General features: G+C 39.1%; 1 protein-coding gene across 3 annotated transcripts in view; it reads right to left on the bottom strand.

Annotated features, from left to right (window-relative positions):
* The window catches only part of LOC126622957 (uncharacterized), a 53,100-nt gene extending 32,928 nt beyond the window's left edge, over positions 1-20,172 (bottom strand). The window contains exons 1-2 of one of the 3 annotated variants that reach the window (XM_050291629.1): positions 19,457-20,172; positions 19,106-19,344 (exon numbers count right to left, since the gene is read on the bottom strand). In XM_050291629.1, the coding sequence (XP_050147586.1) occupies positions 19,246-19,344; positions 19,457-20,101 (744 nt within the window). In that variant the 5' untranslated portion in view covers positions 20,102-20,172 and the 3' untranslated portion in view covers positions 19,106-19,245. The other 2 variants (XM_050291638.1, XM_050291633.1) reach the window with 2 other exon arrangements.
* Positions 20,173-20,432: the final 260 nt, after the last annotated feature.

Here is a 20,432-nt window from a genome sequence, read left to right as displayed (position 1 = left end):
AGCTCGGCTCTGGCTTGGTTTGACTTCAGATTTTTGTTACATTAGATTCAATTTTTCTACATGCCTCTCTCTCATTTTTCAACGGCAAAGCCCTGATTACGGGAAAACAAACTGATACTCAGAAAACACATATACGAACAATTTGATATACAACTTGGTACTCATTAAGAGCAAATTAAACTCCGAATGATCAAACTTGCTATGATACCAAGTTGAAAATAAACCGACGAACAGACAAACGAATTATAAGTATGAACATTATTTTATTAAATGGAAAACAAATAAACGAGATTGTGGAGACGACTCCAAACTCATAATTACATGTTGACTAATTTATTTCTCACAATAAACTAACAACTATATTAATAGAGAGCAAAACCTAAAAAAATCCCTAATTCAGATGGACTAACCCCAAACCCAAACAATTAAATAAACTTAAATATTATATTTTCCAAGAAGAGGTCGCACTTGGTGCGATGGCAAGTGTCTTCGCCCATGAGCGGTAGGTCTCGGGTTCGAGACTTGGGAGCAGCCTCTTCATAAAATGGGGGTAAGGCTAGCTGACATTCACCTCTCCCAGACCATGCGTAAAGCGAGAGCTTTGTGTACTGGGTACGACTTTTTTTATTATATTTTCCAAGACAATGTGCATCAATTATTACAACATATGTTCAAGGGTAAGGATGTATCCAAGGGAATTAATCTTGATAGATAATGATGTGGCATATGGTGTCGCTGGGGTCAAGATCCTTTCCGATCTTTCTTTGCGGATCCTGAACGACTAAGAATTTATTTTAGTTTTCTTTGTCGCCGAACGAGACACTTGCCTACCCATATCTTCTTCTTTCCTCTTCCTCCAACCTGCAGAAATCCTAAGTTCTAAATTCTCTTTTTTCATTCACTGATTTGCGAAATTGGAAGGCAAAGGGGGTAAAGGAAAAACGGGGGAACAAGATGCAACATACGCCTTCACCAGTCACCACTATTCTTTTAGGTCGCCTTCACCACGAGGGATGGGTCAAACTCGTCGGGGGTGACGGAGGCCCAGGTTACGCTATTGTCAAAGAAGATATAGGTGCAACGCCGCTCTCTCATTTCTTTCACTTTTTCCCATGTCGTTCTTGTTCTCTCCAATTTTTATTTTTAAATTTATAAAGAACCAAGGTTTTGTTATTTCCTCAAGGCAATTGCCAAACTTTTATTTCTCGAAATAAATGAAGAAAAAAAATTAATGATAGGAGTGATATGGAATCGAAAATTTTCCCATGTCCACTTCGTCTAGTCATCATTTTCTGTGATTGTTACTTCAATTTTTTATCTGGGAGAAAGGGGGGAAGGAGCGACAAAGCAGGTTGCAGAAGTGAGGATGAAGTGAGAATGGAAGAAAAAGATCTTGTTTTGCATAAAGGAGTAAACAAATTAAAGAAAATATGGCCGCACGATCTACGTCAACAGTCAAGATGCATTAGCGCGACGGATCTGCACAAAAAGATTTGAAGAGGATCCTGATCCGTTGTTTAAGCTGCAGTCTTGAGTAGTGGAAATAGAAATAGGAAGTAGGGGTGAGCACGGTGCTGTGCAGTTTTACCCTCAAACCCGAATAGAAACTGAGAAATATCAACCGTTCGGTTTGGTGCGGTTTCACTTAAATTTATTAATAAAATTGTACGATTCGATTCACATCAGTTCCAGTTCGATTCATGCCAGTTTACGGTTTCGAATATCAAATAATTTCAATACCAAATCAAAATGGTATTTAAAGTTTACTTGTTTTTTGCATGCTTGCATTCAAATACGACTTTTAAAATGGTTATACAAAGTTATAGACAAAACATATCATTTTCGATTCTCGTCAAAAGCAAATTTGAACCACATTATTGCTAACCCATTGTGAGACTAAGCCTACACTCCCCCATAGTGTAAATGATATTGTTTGTTAAAATTGTAAATGTCTTTGGCACGAAGCAAACAAAGGAAACACAATTCAAATGTACATACAAATATACATCCACTCGTACAAATATACCCACTATGCATAAGAATGTTAGTATGAATACAATAATTTAAGTTCAAAAGGGACTTATCAAGAGATTAAGAAAAAACCCCAGGAAAAAGGGAAGAAAAAAAAGGGATGTAACTTAACACCTTAGGATCATTTTATCCAAGAAAAATATGAAATCGAAACTTGAATGTCAAATTTGGAGATTTAGAAGAGAAAATGACCTCCTGTTTTTTAAATATGTGCCTTATCTCAATAGGTGAACCGTAAAAGCGAAAGACCTAATTGAGAAATGCTCCCATGCACTTGCACTAAGCAAAACTAGTTTGATTTTCGCCACTCATTTAGTGACACTTGTATATAGCTACTAAATTTAGTTAATTATTTATATTCACGGATTGGTTTGGTTTTAAGTGGTTCTACCAACATCAGAACCGAAACAGAAACTGATATGAACTGTTTGGTTCGGTTCTTGAACCTACGTTGACTTTTTTGGTCAACATGGTTTTTAACGGTTTATTTTGTCATAGTTCGTTTCGATTTTGCGGTTCCACAATTTTTATGCCCACCCCTAATGGGAATTTCAAGACTTCACTCTTTTTTATGTCACTCCTTGGTCACTTGGGGTGGATGTGGATGTTACTAGTGTGGATGGTAGTGATGAACATGTTATGGAAGTTGCGGTTCCAAGAAACAGCAGGCTTCCCACAAAAAAGAACATTAATTTGGTAAATGTTCATAAAATTAAATAAGGATAGTCTACATATTTTTTTTAAGTTACTGTAAGAAAAAAATTATTTTAAATTTATTTTTTAATAATCTTGGGCTAAAAATTTAACCCAGAAGAATTAGAGTGGAAAAACTGCTTTTGAGTTAAAAAATTTAGGTTTTAACCCAAGAGTTGGGGATAGTCTGTTAGCACCATTCTATTTCAATTGAATTATTAAATTGCATTTCTTTTTCTTTTCAAACTTGTAAAATAAGAAAGTGAAGGGAAACGTAGTGGTAAATAAATAGTGGTGTGCAAGTGGCAACTTACTACAGTAATGGAAAGGATTGCATCATGTTGGTGGCTAATCTAACATTTAATCTAACAAAAATCTATTGTTTGAAAAAAAAAATAGTGGTGCGATTTGTATGTAAAGCAAAACGGAACGGATTGCATTAGCTTGGATGCTGATTTGACCTTTAAATCATCTCCAAATGAGATGTCAAGTTTTAAGTATAAAATTTAAATTTGAAGACTTATGTAGCACATTAATTTTTTTTTTAATTTTGTTCTCCAACCGATATGTCAAATTTAAACTATTATATATTACATTATTTACTTTTTATAGTTACAATTAGTATTTTAAAACAAAAGATAAGTATAATAATTACGAAAAGCATTTATTAATTACTGAAAATAGATTTGATGTAACATCCCACATCACTCAGAAGAGTGGATCCTGAAAGCCTTATATGTATATTCCCTTCTCTACCTAGCACGAGGCATTTTGGGAGTTCATTGGCTTCGGGTTCCATTGGAACTCCGAAGTTAAGCGAGTTCGGGTAAGAGCAATCCAAGGATGGGTGACCCACTGGGAAGTTCTTGTGTGAGTTCCCATAAACAAAACCGTGAGGGCGTGGTCGGGGCCCAAAGCGGACAATATCGTGCTACGGCAGAGTAGAGCCCGGGATGTGGTAGGGGATCGGGCCGGGATGTGACAATTTGGTATGAGAGCCAATCTCTGGTCGGAAGTGTGCCGACAAGGACGTCGGGCCCCTAAGGAGGGTGGATTGTAACATCCCACATCGCCCAGAGGAGTGGATCATGTAAGCCTTATATGTATATTCCCATCTCTACTTAGCACGAGGCCTTTTGGGAGCTCATTGGCTTCGGGTTCCATCGAAACTCTGAAGTTAAGCGAGTTCGCACGAGAGTAATCCTAGAATGGGTGACCCATTGAGAAGTTCTCGAGTGAGTTCCTAGAAACAAAACCGTGAAGGCGTGGTCGGGGCCCAAAACTGACAATATCGTGTTACGGCGGAGTCGAGCCCGGGATGTGGTGGGGGCCCGGGCCAGGATGTGACATTTGAAGCTACTGCTAAATTTGACAGTAACTTCCTTTGCTGCATTTCCATGTCATATCACATAGGAATTGACATTTTGGTTGGAAAACATAAATAATGTTTTTTTACCGTTATTGCTAATGTGAAATTTTTGACATCTCATTTGAAGACGTTCTTATCCACAACTTTTCTTTTTACAAAGGACATTAATTGAAGGCTCAAATTATGGTCTAGCTGATGATTTTCATTATATTCAGAATATGGGTAGTATATCACATGTCAACGTATTTATCAAGAAAAAATTTATTTTTAATACAAATATCTCACTACTTATATAGTGATACATAGTGTATTACTTTGTATTTCAAGTACAAAAAAAAATCTATTAATAACGCACTCAGTATTATATTTTTTTTATATTTTACATTATTACAGTTGTTTTATATAAAAATTTATCTATAACACTATCTTTTTTAGCTAAGAGCATCTTCAAAGGAGATGCCAAAATGTACACATCAGCTATAACAGTAAAAAAAGGCTACACTAATATTCTCCAACCGAAGTGCCAAATTCTATGCGGTGATGAGATGGATTGGCAGCAAAAGAGGTTGCTGTCAAATTTGACAGCAGTTTCAAATGTTTTTTTATTAATTATTAAATGTATTTTATTAATTTTTAATTGGTTTAATCATTTATTATAATTAATTTTGAGTTGACCAATGCAATTATCCTACTTTTTTCTTCTTTTCAATCAAGAAAGATGAATAGATTACTAATTAAACTTTAAATGTCCTTTAATAAATTGAATTACTTTAATAATTTATTTTATAAAATAATAAAATAATAATTTAATTTGACATATCGGTTGGAGAACAAAACCTTAAAATATGTCAAAATGCCATATAAGCTGTCAAAATTTAAATTTTATATTCAAAATTTGACATCTCTTTGAAGATGGTCTAAAATCATTAATAATGAAATTTGTACGAAAAGCAAGATTGATTGCATCAGCTTGGACGCTGATTCGACAACTTTTCTTTTTCTAAAGGACATAATGGAAGGGACAAGGATTGTTTGCCCTCCCACTTCTGGTGCCCTCTTGTGTCTTCCTGTTTGTATGGTTACGGTTAAGTCACGTCAACATTTTATATTACTATCCATTTTTGTCTTATTATCTCTATAAAAAAACAATATAAAATGTTGACGTGGTTTAACCGTGACCACACAAAACAGGAGGGCACGGGAGGGCACCGGAAGTAGGAGGGCAGACAATCCTTGTCCTAATGGAAGACTCACTTTACCTTATTGTCTAGCTGAAGACTTGTAGTTGAGAAGGTTCCAAGTTACTATTAAGTTTTAATCAAAGTTTAGTGTAAATAGTATAAAGTTAATTATAAAACAAGTCTTGTTCAAACATAATCATTTCGTGTGGCTATTTGAGCTTGAATTTGAATAAAGTACGCATTCGTATGTATTAGGTTTTGCGTCAAAACATAACCCAACCATGCATAATATCCTTAGTAACCATGTGTCGGCTAAGATTAGTGAAAGAAGCTTAAAATTAAATAGAAGAATCTTTGTTCAACTAAACCGACAAATTGGTGAGAACTGCCTTTGAATGCATGTTATCTTCCCTCTGAGGAACACATTGGTGATATTCCTTAAGCAATTACACACCCTAAAGATAATATTATCATCAACCTTGAACACATAAAATCGCATATCGTGTCAATTAAAAATTTAACGGTTAAAATAGTTAAAATAATTAAAAAAAATTCAACATTTAAAATAATAATAAAAAATTCAATGGCTAAATAGTTATAAAAAAATTCACGTATTTCATATTCTTTCATAGCGTTTCACGAGTTTCATGGTGTCAGTTTAATGATTTTTCAATATTTATCAGAATCTAAATATTTTTTAGTTAAAATGTTCATAAAATAGTCTACATAATTGTTTTTAAAGTTACTATAAAAAATATCCTAAATTTATTTTTTAACAATCTCGGATTATAAATTTAACCTCAAAGAGTTAGCAAAAAAATTATTTCTGACTTAAAAATCTTAGATTTTAACCAAAAATTGGAGATAATCTGATAGGACATTCTGTTTCAATTGAATTATTAAATTGCTTTTCTTTTTCTTTTCAAACTCGTAATATAAGAAGGTGAAGGAAACATGTAGTGGTAAATAAATAGTAGTGTGATTTGTACGTAAAGCAAAACGTTAAGGATTGCATCAGCTTGGACGCTGATTCGACCTTTATCCACAACTTTTCTTTTTCCAAAAAGGACATTAATTGAAGACTCACTATATGGTCTAGCTGAAGATTTTCATTGTTTTTAAGTTGTTAATTTTTTAACACAAGTATTTCACTACTTGTATAGTGGCACATAATGTCTCACTTCGTATATCAAGCACAATTAAAAATCTCTCGAAAACTTGTAGTTGTTATCATTTATCATAGGGAATTACCTAGAGCTCTCTCTCTATCTAACCCACTCATCTTCCTCAATTTTTACATTTTTATTTGTAGGTTTTGTGAATTGGGTTTGCTTAATTTTGCTTTTTGATTGATTAGTATTTGAAGTTAAAGTGATTGGTTTGGTGTTTCTTGGAGGAGACCAAAATCCTTCAATTTTTATTTTTTTATAATTTTTTTATCATTTCTTTGATTTATATGCGAGTTTTCATTTCTTCTGTCTTCTCCCTCCCTTTGCTCCCTCTCTCGATCCAAATTTACAAGCACTGAAATAGGGTTTCCCTTTTGCTGCAATTAAATGAAAAAAATGTATTAAAGGTCAGTTGCCTTTTGGAGAAGAGATAAATTTGAGGGAAAAGAGAGAAATCAGAGTGGAAATAAGGAAGAGAAAAGGATATGGAATAAATTGTTTCGTGTACTCATTTGCTCTCTTCGTATTAAGCTCACTCATACACTGTATGTACATGACATGTACACAACATGCATATGACGTGCACATGTTATGCTCACAGATCTGAGCTCAGCCCAAAAGCCCATAGCTCACAACTCTCTCTTCGAAATCAGAAAAATAACGCAATCAGATAAATGACCCTACGAAGAATCGAAGATTCATTCATTTGAATTTGGTATCGAATTTGATTGGTTTCAAATATTTCAAGGATTTTAAAATTGCAGTTTGAATGGGTACAAAAGAACCCAACTGAATCTAAGGAAATTGTTTCACGAATTTGTTCGTTTTTTTTTTCATATTTGTAGGGCTTGCCTTTGAATCAAAGGAAAATGTAGTAAACTACATTAATGCGAAGAGTATCAAAGATGTAAATACGCACCATGTACACTATATGCAAACCACGTGCACATAATATGCATAGAACGGGAGAAACTTTAGCGGCAACATATTGGTATAGTGGATACAATTAAAACATAACTGTTACATATATAAGGTTACCGTGACAGTTTGAAAAGTCTTGTTACGTATATCAACAACCGCTTAACCGTGCATGTGGAAAACATGATACTCGTTGTCGTTATTTCATGGACACGAATGACCCTTAACGTCCTCTAACTTTTTCTTAATTTTTTTTTTCGCCAAGGCCAACTAGGTTGTGGTTATATTTGCTAAATTCCAGGGTACAATATACGTGCATCATAATTAGGGATGGGCAAAATACCCGCGGTTAAGGATAACCGTGGTTACCCGCCCATTTAAATTTCACGGTTACGGTTATGGGTAACCGTTTAGATAATTAAATGGTTATGGGTATAACCGTTTACCCGTGAAATTTAAATGAGTGGTTATGGGTATTAACCGTGGTTATAAACGGGTAACCATTTACCCATTTATTTTATATATGTAATGTTGAATATTTAAAATAAATAAATAAATATGTATATATATAGATATATATAGACACACACATACGGGGCTGTTTGACAGGGGATGAGAATATATATATATATATATACACACACAAACACATACGGGGCTGTTTGACAGGGGATGGAAAGTTGGGTTATTAACCCAACAATCATCTCTCTTCAATTTGAATACTACATCTTTCTATTTTTTTTTTTTTTGAAAACTGGAACAACAGAACCTGGGCTAAGAAGCCAACCAAACAGAAAGCCAACACAAGGCAAACAACAAGCAGAAGCTAGAAAATCCTTGGAGGGATTAATATTATGACAATTTTTTTTTTAATTTTTAAATTGTTAAAAAACATGTAGACGGGTGAAAAATGGGTTATGGTAAAAAAAAAAAGAATAAATGGGTTAAAAAGGATAAATGGGTTAAAAAGGAAAAATGGGTAAACGGGTATTAAACGGTTACGGTTAAATGGGTATGCGGTTATGGGTATGGTTAACCGTTTATAAATGGTTATGGGTATGGATATAACCGTTTAGGCAATTACCCAACGAGTAAACGGTTATGCGGGTATGAGCATAAACGGTTATGGGTAAATTAACCGCGGTTACCCGCCCGCATAACCATTGCCCATCCCTAATCATAACTAGTGAACATTCCCGCTTCTCATATTAAGATGTAACCATGCACACCATATGCACACCACATGCACATTACGAAAACAATTTCACAAATTTCTGCAATTGAATACTTGAATAAAAACTGTTCCATCCCAGTTTGCAACACGTCAAAATTTGAAATTTATTCCACAACTCGTACGCCTCAATGTGAAACACAAACCCTATTTTAACTTTTAATTTTTAATTCATCTTACAAACAATCCATTTATTCCATAAATCATTGATGAAGGAATTTAGAACTAAACACTCTACCTTACTAAGCCTGCCGAAACTTTAGTCGACGGAAAAAATGGAACTTTCCAGCCAAAATATAAAATATGGTACAAAACCCAGCTCACTCTTCTCACCTCTCTCTCTCTCATCCATTTGTTCGAAATCAGAGGTATGAGGTCAATAAAAAACCCAGCTCACTCTTCTCGCCTCTCTTTGAACTTCCCTCTCTTCAAAATCGAAGCTCAACCCAAAAACCTAGAGCTCACAAAGCTCTCTCGACATCCCTCTTCCAAAGAACAATGATGCAATAGGCTGTTGATTTTTAGTATTTATATGTGGGTATTTTAGTAACTTCAGTTTTGTACATAGTATGCATGGCTTGTGCATAGCTGATTTGTTCTATTTTTGTCTTAAGATTCAAAAATTGTCCCATTTTGAAGTATTTTCCTTTATCATATGGTTTTAGATGAAGGCTAGTACTTGTCATCATTAATAGCATATTCAATATTATTATCTTTTTTTATATTTTACATTGTTGCTGTTGTTTTATATAAAGGTTCATCTATAACATTGTTTTCTTTTTCTTTTTTGCCAAAAGCGCTTATATAATTATATTTTACCAAACACTTTTCCTATTACTTAAGCCTTTCAGAGCAAAAATAGATTTTTATTTCGAAGCAAAGTAAATATCAACCTAGCCCTTAATAATGAAATTTGTACGAAAAGCAAGACTGATTGCATTAGCTTGGACTTGATTCGATCACTTTTCTTTGTCCACAACTTTTCTTTTTCCACAAATTTTCTTTTACCGAAGTACACAGTGGAAAACTCACTTTACCTTACGGTCTAGCTGAAACTTGTAGTTAGAAGAGGTTTCAAGTATGACAAAATTGTTACTATCAAGGTTCTAAAAGATGCTAGGTACTAGTCGAGTTGCGGACTAAATCTAGCGTTTAGGCAGCTAGACAAGATTTAGATGGATTTAAGTAAATTTATTCTATATTATATAAATAAGTGCGTATTTATATTTAAAAACACACATAATTGTTTTGAGATACATAAATTGCAAAATAAAATAACATAAATTATAAAGTATTTGAAACATGGGAATAATTATATAAATTATAATGAGTGTTCATCCAAGTTGGATTTGGATCCCATCCGGATCCAAATTGTAGGGGTTATAGGATTCTCACATCCTAGCCATTCATTGTATATCGTGTGACCATAAATTATTTTGAATTTTTTTATTTAAAATTAAATGGAAATAGCACCTAACAAAAACTGGTCGCTCGATATACGATAAACGACTAAGATGTGAGGATCCGGATAGGATCCTCATCCCAATAAGTCTCCTACATTTTATTGAAAACTTAAAATGTAAAATGAAAGATTTCATTTTCTATTTAATTGAGTCTCGACCTAGTCGGGTGCCTAAGTGGATCTAGACACACTTTCTTAATTTTCAAAGGCTTAGGAACTAATCAGGACAATAGCCAGCCACCTAAAACCGAGAATTCTTAGAACAATGGTTACTATTAAGTTCTAATTAAAGTTGAGTGTGAATAGTATAAGGTTAATTATAAAACAAGTCTTGTTCAAATATGACCATTTCGTGGTAGGCCATCTGAGCTTGAATTCGAATAAAGCATGCATTCATATGTATTAAGTTTTGCGTCAAAACACAACCCAACCATGCACAATATCCTTAGTAACCATGTGTGGGCTAAGATTAGTGAAAGAAATTTAAAATTTAGCAAAAGAATCTTGTTCAACTAAACCGACAAATGCATGTGATCTTCCCTCCGAGGAACACATTGGTGATATTCCTTAAGCAATTTGACACCCTTAACATAGTATTATCATCAACCTTGAATACATAAAATCAAATTAGCTAGTTTACAAACTTGGAGTGTATATAGATCTGCTGTCTGCACCAACTCCCAGTCTAGAACATCCGTCCTATGTTACTATATTTTGTACCGATGATGTCTATAGTATATCCACAACAATCGATTGGTTTTGTTATTAATTTAACATTTATCAACAATGTAAGCAACGCATTATGCACCCCATATTGACAGTTAGACCTTTAATATTAAAAAAAGAAGAAGGTTTAATTATAAAGTCAATTGGTAATATGAAAAGTAGTTCAATTTACTTATAAGGATTCATTCTCAACAGACTCTCTCACATATGACGAATTTTCAAGTCTAATACATGAACAACACATATCGAGTGACGTGTCCGTAAGTATTATATACATACCTTGTCCCTGCTAAACTCAACGACTTTCTCTTGAAAGACACCGACCTCTGTAATATTAATGGTATGTTTACGTACCCGTAATCAGAAGCAAAACACGGAATTGAATTCCGATTACGGGACACTCCTTTGTTTATCTAATATGGAGGAATCAAAATTTATGTGGGTCCCATCCAAATTCTGGAATCCAATTCCTATTTTTGGAGAATTTCGATTCCCTATATGAGGGAAGGATTTGGATTCCGAAAGAAGTGGGTAATCGGAATGGACTTATTTACCAATTGTGTCCTCAGTTGATTTTTATTATTCCAACATGGCCCTTCATCTCTCCAGAGAGACATTGCCCAGCTCTAAAAAATTTTCATGTCCTCACCACCGCACCCTCCCCTCGCCCAGGGCCACATCTCATGCCCATTGCAACCACTCCCAACCATTGTGGATGCAAATTTTCTCCTCCTCGATCTTGGATGATTTTGCACCTACAAAACAACTAGCACCTTAGGTTAAGGCCAAAAGCCTCACGCGCCCACGATGAATGGGGGGGCTTTGGCCGAAGAACCTCCGATGCCAAAGTTATAATTTTAGAGAGAAATAGTGTTTAGAGTATTTGGGATTTTTTTGTAAGAGAATTGGAATCTATTTATAGGGATAGGGGTGGCCGGCCTAGCTAGGGTTTTTGTGTTTGATTTAGGTTTAATTAGCCAATTTATTTGGCTATTAAACATAAAATGAATGTTTTGGTGGTTTTTGGAATTAATTGGCTAGTTAATTAGGGCAATTAAAAAGGGAAAATAGTGGAAAAGGTGGAGAATAAGATGGTTTACTTTTCTTGATGGGATTGGCTGGCCACTTTAGTAGTTTTAGGTTTGGATGGGTGTTTCAATTGATAATTAAGGGATTGATTAGGTAATTAATCCCTTAATTAGTCAATTATTATGATTTTAGGAAATATGAAAGGAATATGTATATTATTTAGCTAATTGATTAGCTAAATAATGAAATGGGAAATATATGAATAAATTAGGTTTTAAGTTGATACCTATTTTGGGCACTTTTGACTTGGTTGAGGGATAATTGCATACTGCTTGCGCATAGGAATCCCGGTATGCCTCAAGGGTAGTTTTGTCTTCTTTTGTCAAAAATCCACGTGTCGTCTTGTGATTATTTTTGGCTCCACAAATACCCCCACACTTGTTGGGCTGCTTGTAGGAAAGGGCAACAGGTGTAGAGATTTTCTTGCTTTAGGAAACTTAAGACTGCTTCCTATTTTGATGTTGATTCTCTCTTTAATAGGAAATTAGATCCTTCTAGGAAAGGGAAATAAATTTCTCCCAAAGCCTATTTAAGTCCACCTTAAGTGGGTTATTAAATCAACTTTGGAAAGCGATTTATTCTACCATACAAGAGAGAGAGAGCTTAGAGGATATTTGTTCCCCCTCTTCTAGCAATCTTCTACATCTTGCCCGTGCAAATGACCGTTTTTCGTTGATTTCTTCGTCTTCTCCATGTCGTACCAATGTAAGAAAATTTTAAGTTTTCTTATCTTCTTTTTGGATAGTGCTGTAGCAGGGCAGTCATCGGGGTGGTGCAACACGTCGACTGGCAATGGCCAGGAGTCTGCTCGGCATGGGCCGATGAGGTGTTGTGGCAGGGACCACTGGTTGGGTTGTTCAATTTGGCTAAAGCCATAGGCATTTTATGTGGCTGGGGCCACAGATTGTGGCACTGGGGTGCAGTGTTAGGCGAGTCACAAGTCTCGTTTCCTTTGGGCTCTTGGATCTAACACGGGCTAGGCTGGTGATTGAGAGAAATGAGGAGGTCGCGGGCCTCATGGGCTGCTGGAATGTTGGGCATGCAGGCCTCCTGCCTACTGGAATGCTGGGTTGAGTTCCCCTGCTGAGTACCATGAATGTCGTTGGCTGCTTAGTCCTCTTCGCTGAGAGAAAGGTAAGCTGCTCCCGAAAGAGGAGGTGAGTAGGATCAAGGTGGATGCATTGGCTCATCCAATCACTGTTGTGGATCTTGCTGCAAGTGTAGGTGGGAAAATGGATATTCCCTGCCTGCTCAAGACTTCTTTCGCTCGCGTGGGTTCGCCGACTGCCTCCAGGCTTGTGATTGACTTGACTTTTTTCAAGGGGACGAAAAATGAGGCTGCTAGATCTGAGCATGTGGCGCCTTCCATGTCAATAATGGCTAGTATGATTGCTGATAGGATTGTTCGGCATAAAGGTCCTATCATGTCCCTAGTGTTGAATTTTGTACCAAGACTTCTGTTGGGAGCAAAGTCCGGTTCACCTTTGGAGAGGCTTGCTATTATGAAGAGCGATAAGGTGGACTCTGCTGCTAAAGTGGCGCCAAGGCTCATTCCTTATGCTGCTGAGACTGATTCGCCTGCTGGAAATGAGGAGACTACTCGCGTAGGCAGCTGTGAGAAATCCACTAAGCCTGCTTTTAGGGAGGCTGCTAAGATATATATGCTTTTGAAACCAGATCTCTTGAAAACATGGACGCTTATGCCAAGTTTGTTGATGGCGTCAGAAAGGTGTTTGCCTAAGCTCGTTTGCGAAGCATACGACCCAATTATAGAAAGACTGCTCTGTTTGCTATGATGCAGATATAGCAAGGCTACTAAGGAGACGACAAATACTATGGCAGATTCTGAGCTCGTTGCTTTGAAGGGGTCTCATATGTCTGTCCTCACTCCTTTGCAGCTTGAGACTCAGATTCAAGATCTTGAGTTTGCAGTTTCTGAGCTTTGTTTCGCTGCTTATGCAAAGGATGAAAAGTTGATTGCTGCTTATAATCAAGTGATCCACTTCAAGAGAATCGTCGATAGACTTGAACTTCAAGTGTTGGAACTTTAAGGTGTATTGAAGATCAACGAAAGTCTTCTTTATTTCTCCGGAAGACTTGCTTGATTTTACTTTTGAAGCTTCCATTGGTGAATTAGTTGGAGAAGTTAGTGCCCAGGCTGGGGCAGCCGGGGGTGAAGCGCCGGATGATGCCGCTGCTAAGAGCGTTACGGCTGCTGAATGTGTGGCGACCGAGTAGTCGTGGGATGTCCAAGCTGCTATAGTGTAGTATTCTAGGTAGCCTTTAGGATTTTCTTTGTTTTTCCTTGTAGCTCTTGTTTTGCTTGAACTCCTTCGGCCTTTACTAGTTGTTTATAAACATGTTTTCCTTCGTTTTTCTTCATCTTCGCTTATTTTGTTCATGCCCTAACCTTTAGACTTGATAGACTAGTGGCAGACATGCTACTTTTTTATAAGCAGACAAGCTCGCGTAGCCTATGCAGCAGTAGGTGTTGGTGTAGAACTTTGCAAAGTTGTTAGCCATAGGGTTGGCAGCCGGATGCCTTACTTACAGAAGCAGACAAGTCCGCGTAACCACTAGGCTGTTAACCTTGACTTTCTTCAATTCCGTAGGTTGCGTAGCAAGTATCACAACACTTTAGGACTTGGTGTAAGTTGTTCCGCTCTTGGCAGAGGTGAAGCTTATCGACTACGTAGCATGTCGGCAGTGGATAAAACTTCGTATATGCGCGCTAGCTTGTTTAACCTTTCACAAGAATGTGCAGTTGTATAAGTCTAGCGCGGCTTTACTGCTCGAAGGGCAAGCCGTAGGCAGTCTTCCGAAATCCGTAGGCTACCTTAGTGCATTCGGTAGAAGCTTTAGGGTTCCAGGGCAGCCGTCTATAAGGTGTACTGTATAATGTGCCCCTTCTGTCTCTATGGCCCGGTTTCCTGCGGATTAGGCCAAGAGACCCAAAATCCTTCAGTTAGCTAAGCCTTGAAAAAGACCATTGTGGCTAATTCTAGGAATTCTGGCGCAAGCCATCATGCATCTAGTTATGCTAGGGCAGCCAGGCTCATCCACGTCTGGATATTCGGAGTGTAAAGTTTACCCTCTCATCTTGGAGAGCTGACCCATATGGGTGTCGGGGAATTGGTTTACCCTCTCGCACTGGAGAGCAATTAGTTTACCCTCTCGCACTGGAGAGCATGGTTGGTCCGTCGGGGGGTGCAATTCCTGCGATGGGTCCCTAAGAAGGGAACAATCTTCTTTTGAAGTGCCGAAGTGATCAGTTGTTGTAAGCATGCAGCCGGGCCAAGTTGTGATTACTTCTAAATTCCTTATTGAAAAACGAGTGAAACGAACGAGAACTTAGCTGTAAGGTATGAACTGCATAACAACTGGATAGCCCTCGACTTGTGAGGTGGTGCCCGTCGAGCCTCTTAAGTCTTCGAGCTTTGATGTAGTGGGAGGTCACACATGGTACTTCTTCAGATTGTAAGCGTTCCACTACTTTTCGATCTTTTTATCGTTTCATGGTGGTGAGGGTGTAATTACTCTTGCTGCCTATTCTGCTGATCTTGTACGAACCTTCCCAAATGAGATCCATCTTTTTGGAGCCTTCTTTGTGGGCAATGATGAAGGCTTTTCTTAGGACTAGATCTTTGGGCTGGAAATGCCGGATCTTGGCCCTTTTGTTGTAGCTGGAAAGGAACTACTGCTGGTAAGCTGCGATGCGGATGATAGTCTGCTCGCACTTCTCCTCTGCCAGATTTAAGCTTGTGGCCATCTCTTTTTGGTTGCTCGTCTTTTGGTGGTGCAATATGCCCATAGACATCTAGGGAGTTCGTCTGGCCATTTCTTTTCTTACTGGCAGGGGATTTCTTGTGGCAGTCGAGGATCATCTTGGTGGATACTTTGGCCTACTTATTGCCTTGAGAATATCTTGGCGTAGACATGTGCTGCTTGATGCCATATTTTTGGAAGAACTTTGCTAAATCTTTGCCTACGAATTACGGGCTGTTGTTGGTGACGATGGATTAAGGGATGCCAAATCGGTAAATGATGTTCCTCCATATGAAGCGCTTTATGTCCATCTGAATCGTGGTCAACATGGGCTCTGCTTCTACCTATTTGGTGAAGTAGTCGGTTGCCACGATCATCATGCCTTTGATCCTAGTAGTCTGGCTGGTGATTAGCTGGGAATCGGAATGAATTGAAAGCTTTTTCACCGCCAAGTCTTTTGTCATTCGAAGGCCTGCTAGTGGGGCTTCGTACTCTGCTTCGTTGTTAGATGCTTTGAAACCTAGAATGATCGCCTGCTCGGGCATCGAACCGCCTGGGGTGACAAGGACCACGTCTACTCTGAACCTTTGTAGTTGGATGCACTGTTGACATGCAAATGCCAAAAGTCTTCATCGGGTGGAGCAAGCGCGGCTGAAGTGTGCTCAGCTACCTTCGGGGCGTCATTGGGCCGCTCTGTTACGTTGTCAAGGCTAGGCGTGAAGGTGTTGTAGGGAGCCATGAAACTAGAGCCATGTTACATGTGGCAGGAAATGCTCAACTGCCAGTATTGGGCCACTCTAGAGCTGAATAATAGAGCAAGGGTCAGCTAGGGCCGTGTGACACGCAGCAGAATGTAGTGTTCAACTGCCGGTACATGTTGCTCTTATGTAGAATTTTCTGGGGCGACGAGGATAAAACTTGCTTATGAGTGTTCCTTCTAGTGTTCGTCTGCCCTTGGCGTGTCTTTTGGGCCGAGTTGTTGCGTTTCTCAGAAAACTTTGCATTTGCCAAGTTCTACGCCTTTATTGTCGTGCATCTGGATTCGGCGGAATAGTGTGTCATGATGATGACTGCGTGCGTTTGAAGGTAAAACTTGAACTTTCAGGTTACAACAAATATTGCCAAAGTTAACTTTTGAATTTCTAATAGCATCGATGAGAGCTTTTAAATTGTAAAATATAGGTAGTCGGGCCCTCAGCTCTTCTCGCATGATAATAGAGCTTATTGCTGCTCTAGATACCGTCAAACACGTGAATAAGTCCTCAGCTGCTTCCGCTTTGGATAGTAGGGATGTGACGTCGGGTACTTCTTCAAGTCTTTGAATGTGCATTGGCGAGCCTCGTTCCAAAGTGCATGCTTTTCTGCCAGAGCGAAAGAGTCTGCTAGAGTTAGATCTTCTTTCATGATCAATTTTCTGAATAACGGGTGGTCTACTGGAAGTCCTTTTTGGAAGGCTGCTCTAGCTATCGAGTCGTTGCATCCGACTATCCTTGCCTTCTCTACTTTGAACCTCCTCACATAGTCGCGAAGCGACTCCTTTAGGTTCTTCTTGACGTCGAACAAATGGTCAGACTTCTTTTTGATCGAGCGATAGGATGAATATTCTTTGGTGAAAACCAAAGAAAGTTAGTAGAAATTCCGGATGGATTGTGGCGGCAGGGTGTAGAACCAATCTTGCGTCTCGCCTTGTAAAGTGGTGGCGAATATCTTGCACATGAGATCATCATTGTTTCGATAAAGGATCATTGCGCTTCGGTAGCGTTTTAAGTGTCTCTCCGGGTCTTCATCCCCTTTGAAAGATGTGAAATGTGGCATGCTGAACTCGTGTGGAGGCTCTGCCTGCTCGATCTCGTCTGTGAAGGGTGACTTAGTTATGTTGGTCATGTTCCGTTGTAGTGCCTCGTCGGTGACCTCATTGCGTTGGAAATCATGCAATCGCTTGGTCAAGAGTCTCTCTACTTCTTCTTGAATTTGTCTTTGTTGGGGTAGCGGAGCTCTTGGCTGCCCCTAGCCATGACTTGCTGGTCTAGGCTGCTCTTCCATGTGTTTGGCTCGTCTATACCGCGAATGCAGTGCATGTGGTGCGTTCCTAGCAGGCGAGCGAGTTCTTCGCAGGCTGCTGATTGAACTTGAGCTGGATTGAGTGACTGCTTCTCTCCATTCGTCATGCTACCTACTCCAATGTGAGGTGGATGATACTTCTTGCGGGCTTAGCCACGAATGAACACTTTGCCTGGAAGGTTGCTCATGTTGACTATCGAAGTGTGACCCCAACCGTGAATGTATGCTCATCTGTGGGCCTCATCGAGAGTGCACGCTCATCCGCGCGCTAAAACAGGAATATATACTATCTAGGGGGCCCAATCAGGAATGTACACTGCCCGAACGCTCAGCTCGTGGCTGGTCGAGTGGCTACTTACCAGGACGCTGCTGGAAAGGTTCGTTTACCCTTGTTCTACTTCGGGATACCTCGTCCGGGGCACGTTGGATCTCGATGCGTTGCAAAAGTTGATTCACCAAGGTTGTCTGTTGTGCAAGGGCGCTCGTCAACTCTATGACTTGTCGAGACAAGTGTTGTTCGCCATTTGGATTGGAAGAGCTTGGAAGGAATGCGCCTCCTTGGGCAGTGGAAGGGTGGTAGACTCTGTGCGCGAGATTTGAGTTGGGAAATGTCAAATCCGCGAAAAAATATGGTGAGAATGCCCCCAGCTCGATGGTAGGTCTAGATGGTTGAGATAGTCTTGGGCCGACTTGGGCTGTTTGGAAAGCCACGAGAGTAGGCTAGGCCACGAGAGCAGGCTAGGCCGTGAGAATGGGCTGCTCGACGGGAGCAGGCTGAACCACATGAGTGGGTTGCTCGTCGTGAGCAGGCTGGGCCACGAGAGCAGGCTGCTCGGCGGGAGCAGGCTGCTCGGCGGGAGCAAGCTGAACAACGAGAGTGGGCTGCTCGTCGAAAGCAGGTTGCTCAGCGCGTGATGCATGCGAATGAGAGGCTTGGGCTCGGACGCGTGCAAGCTTGGATGGCACGGCTTGGGTCGTGGCCTTGGTGCCGTGAGCCTTGGATGGCACGGCTCGAGCCGTGGTGAAAGCACCATGGACCTCGCCACGGGTGGCTACCCACCGTGGTGGTTCCCATGGTGGAAACTCGTGGTGGTGGTGCTGCTCCACTTATTGTCACATTTAGCCTCACGGATCTCCGCAATCCCATTTCTTGAACATTAGAATTTTCACTTGTGGAATTTTCTAAATTTCTAGCCATTATATTTTGCTTATACGTTTTATCAAAGAACCTTTGCAAGTAAAAAATTCTAATAATAAGAACGTATGAAAAATATTCAAATGGACTAGAAAATAAAGAAAAAACATTTTCATCACCAAATATACAAAACAAAATATCATTCAGAAACAAACACATCTTAGAAAATTCAGATTGTTCATTCCACAATACTTGCAGTTGAAGTGCACGCTTCATTCTTTTTTTTGAAAGAAACACGATATTTTATAGAAAGAACCAACACATTACAAAAGATCCTGGTTGAGAAGGTCCTGAACGAAATCAGGAGTATCCTCTAACCATACAAATTCATTGCCAATTGAGATGGCAAACTTAGCTAATCTATGGGCAACTCCATGCACGTTTCATTCTTATCAAGGAACACGGTGGTCAGAACCAAGTTTGACTGCAACGATACCCTCAGCAATTTGACACCCTACGTACAAGGTTCAGATCACACATTAGGTCGACTGCAAAATATGGACTCACAAAATTGAGAGAACTAAAGAAAAAAAAAAAAACCAGATGTGATTAGGTACTTTTCAGACCTCTTCCATGGTAAGATGGACCTCCTTCTCTTCAAGGGCACCGACATCCTTGACGTTGAACCTGTTTAGCATGGTTATGCATGAAATGCTAGACAAGGGCTTCACTTCCAGGTCATCCGTAATCATATACGTCACAACACCTTTCACATACCCTCTCTCGCCGGACGTTGTTCTTTCAGCAGTGGATCGATGGACAAAAGTCGCCGGGGAAGTTATGCTTAAACGGCAGCGCGGACAAGTGGCTTTAGGGTCGTCGGTTACAACGATTGGCCAGCCGCTGTAGTTACAACAACAATTACGACAACCATAGATTGACTTTTCAGCAGAGGAGTCATCTATCGTCAGCATTTGAAGGACATCAGCACCAACATCAATTGTTGCTGTTGCCTTAGGTTTCAGGAGGGATTCCTTGTTAAAGTGTGGTTGCATGTATGTGCTGCTTAGGCTTTCGACACTGCCGTAAAGCTTGCCTAACGAGCCAACCATGCCATCTTTGGAGAGGAGGCGGATGACAGTGCCAAGAGGCAAAGACAGGATTGTGAGGAGAAAGTCCACAAAGTCTTGGCCAGCTTCAGCAAAGAGAACTCGTTGACCCTTTGTATCGATGAGGAGCTTCAAACAAACACTTGGATTGGAGGTTGCCATGTACACAGAGAGCTTTGAGTATATTTTTCAAGCAACGTAAGTTTAGTGCATCGTACTTGCAATAATGGATCTATTTATAGAATTTTAACCCTTCATTAAAAATACTTAGGCCACAAAAATGATTGATAAGTTTTAGTCGGTTTAGGGCTAGTTTGGTGTTGTGTTTTTTTGTTGTGTAGTGAGAATAACCATCTGTAAAATAAAATTGTTGGGTGTTTCGTAATTTTTTTTTTTGTAAAAGTGTTTTTAACAAAATAAAACAGTGTCTAAGTGTTTGATAAACTTTCATAAAACTGTTGTTAATATGGTAAATGATTAAAAAGGATATGGT

The sequence above is a fragment of the Malus sylvestris genome, chromosome 1 (genome assembly GCF_916048215.2).
Source record: "Malus sylvestris chromosome 1, drMalSylv7.2, whole genome shotgun sequence".
In the NCBI taxonomy this organism is placed as follows: Eukaryota; Viridiplantae; Streptophyta; class Magnoliopsida; order Rosales; family Rosaceae; genus Malus; species Malus sylvestris.
Note: the sequence above shows the minus strand (reverse complement) of the source record. Positions and strands in the feature narration are given on the sequence as shown.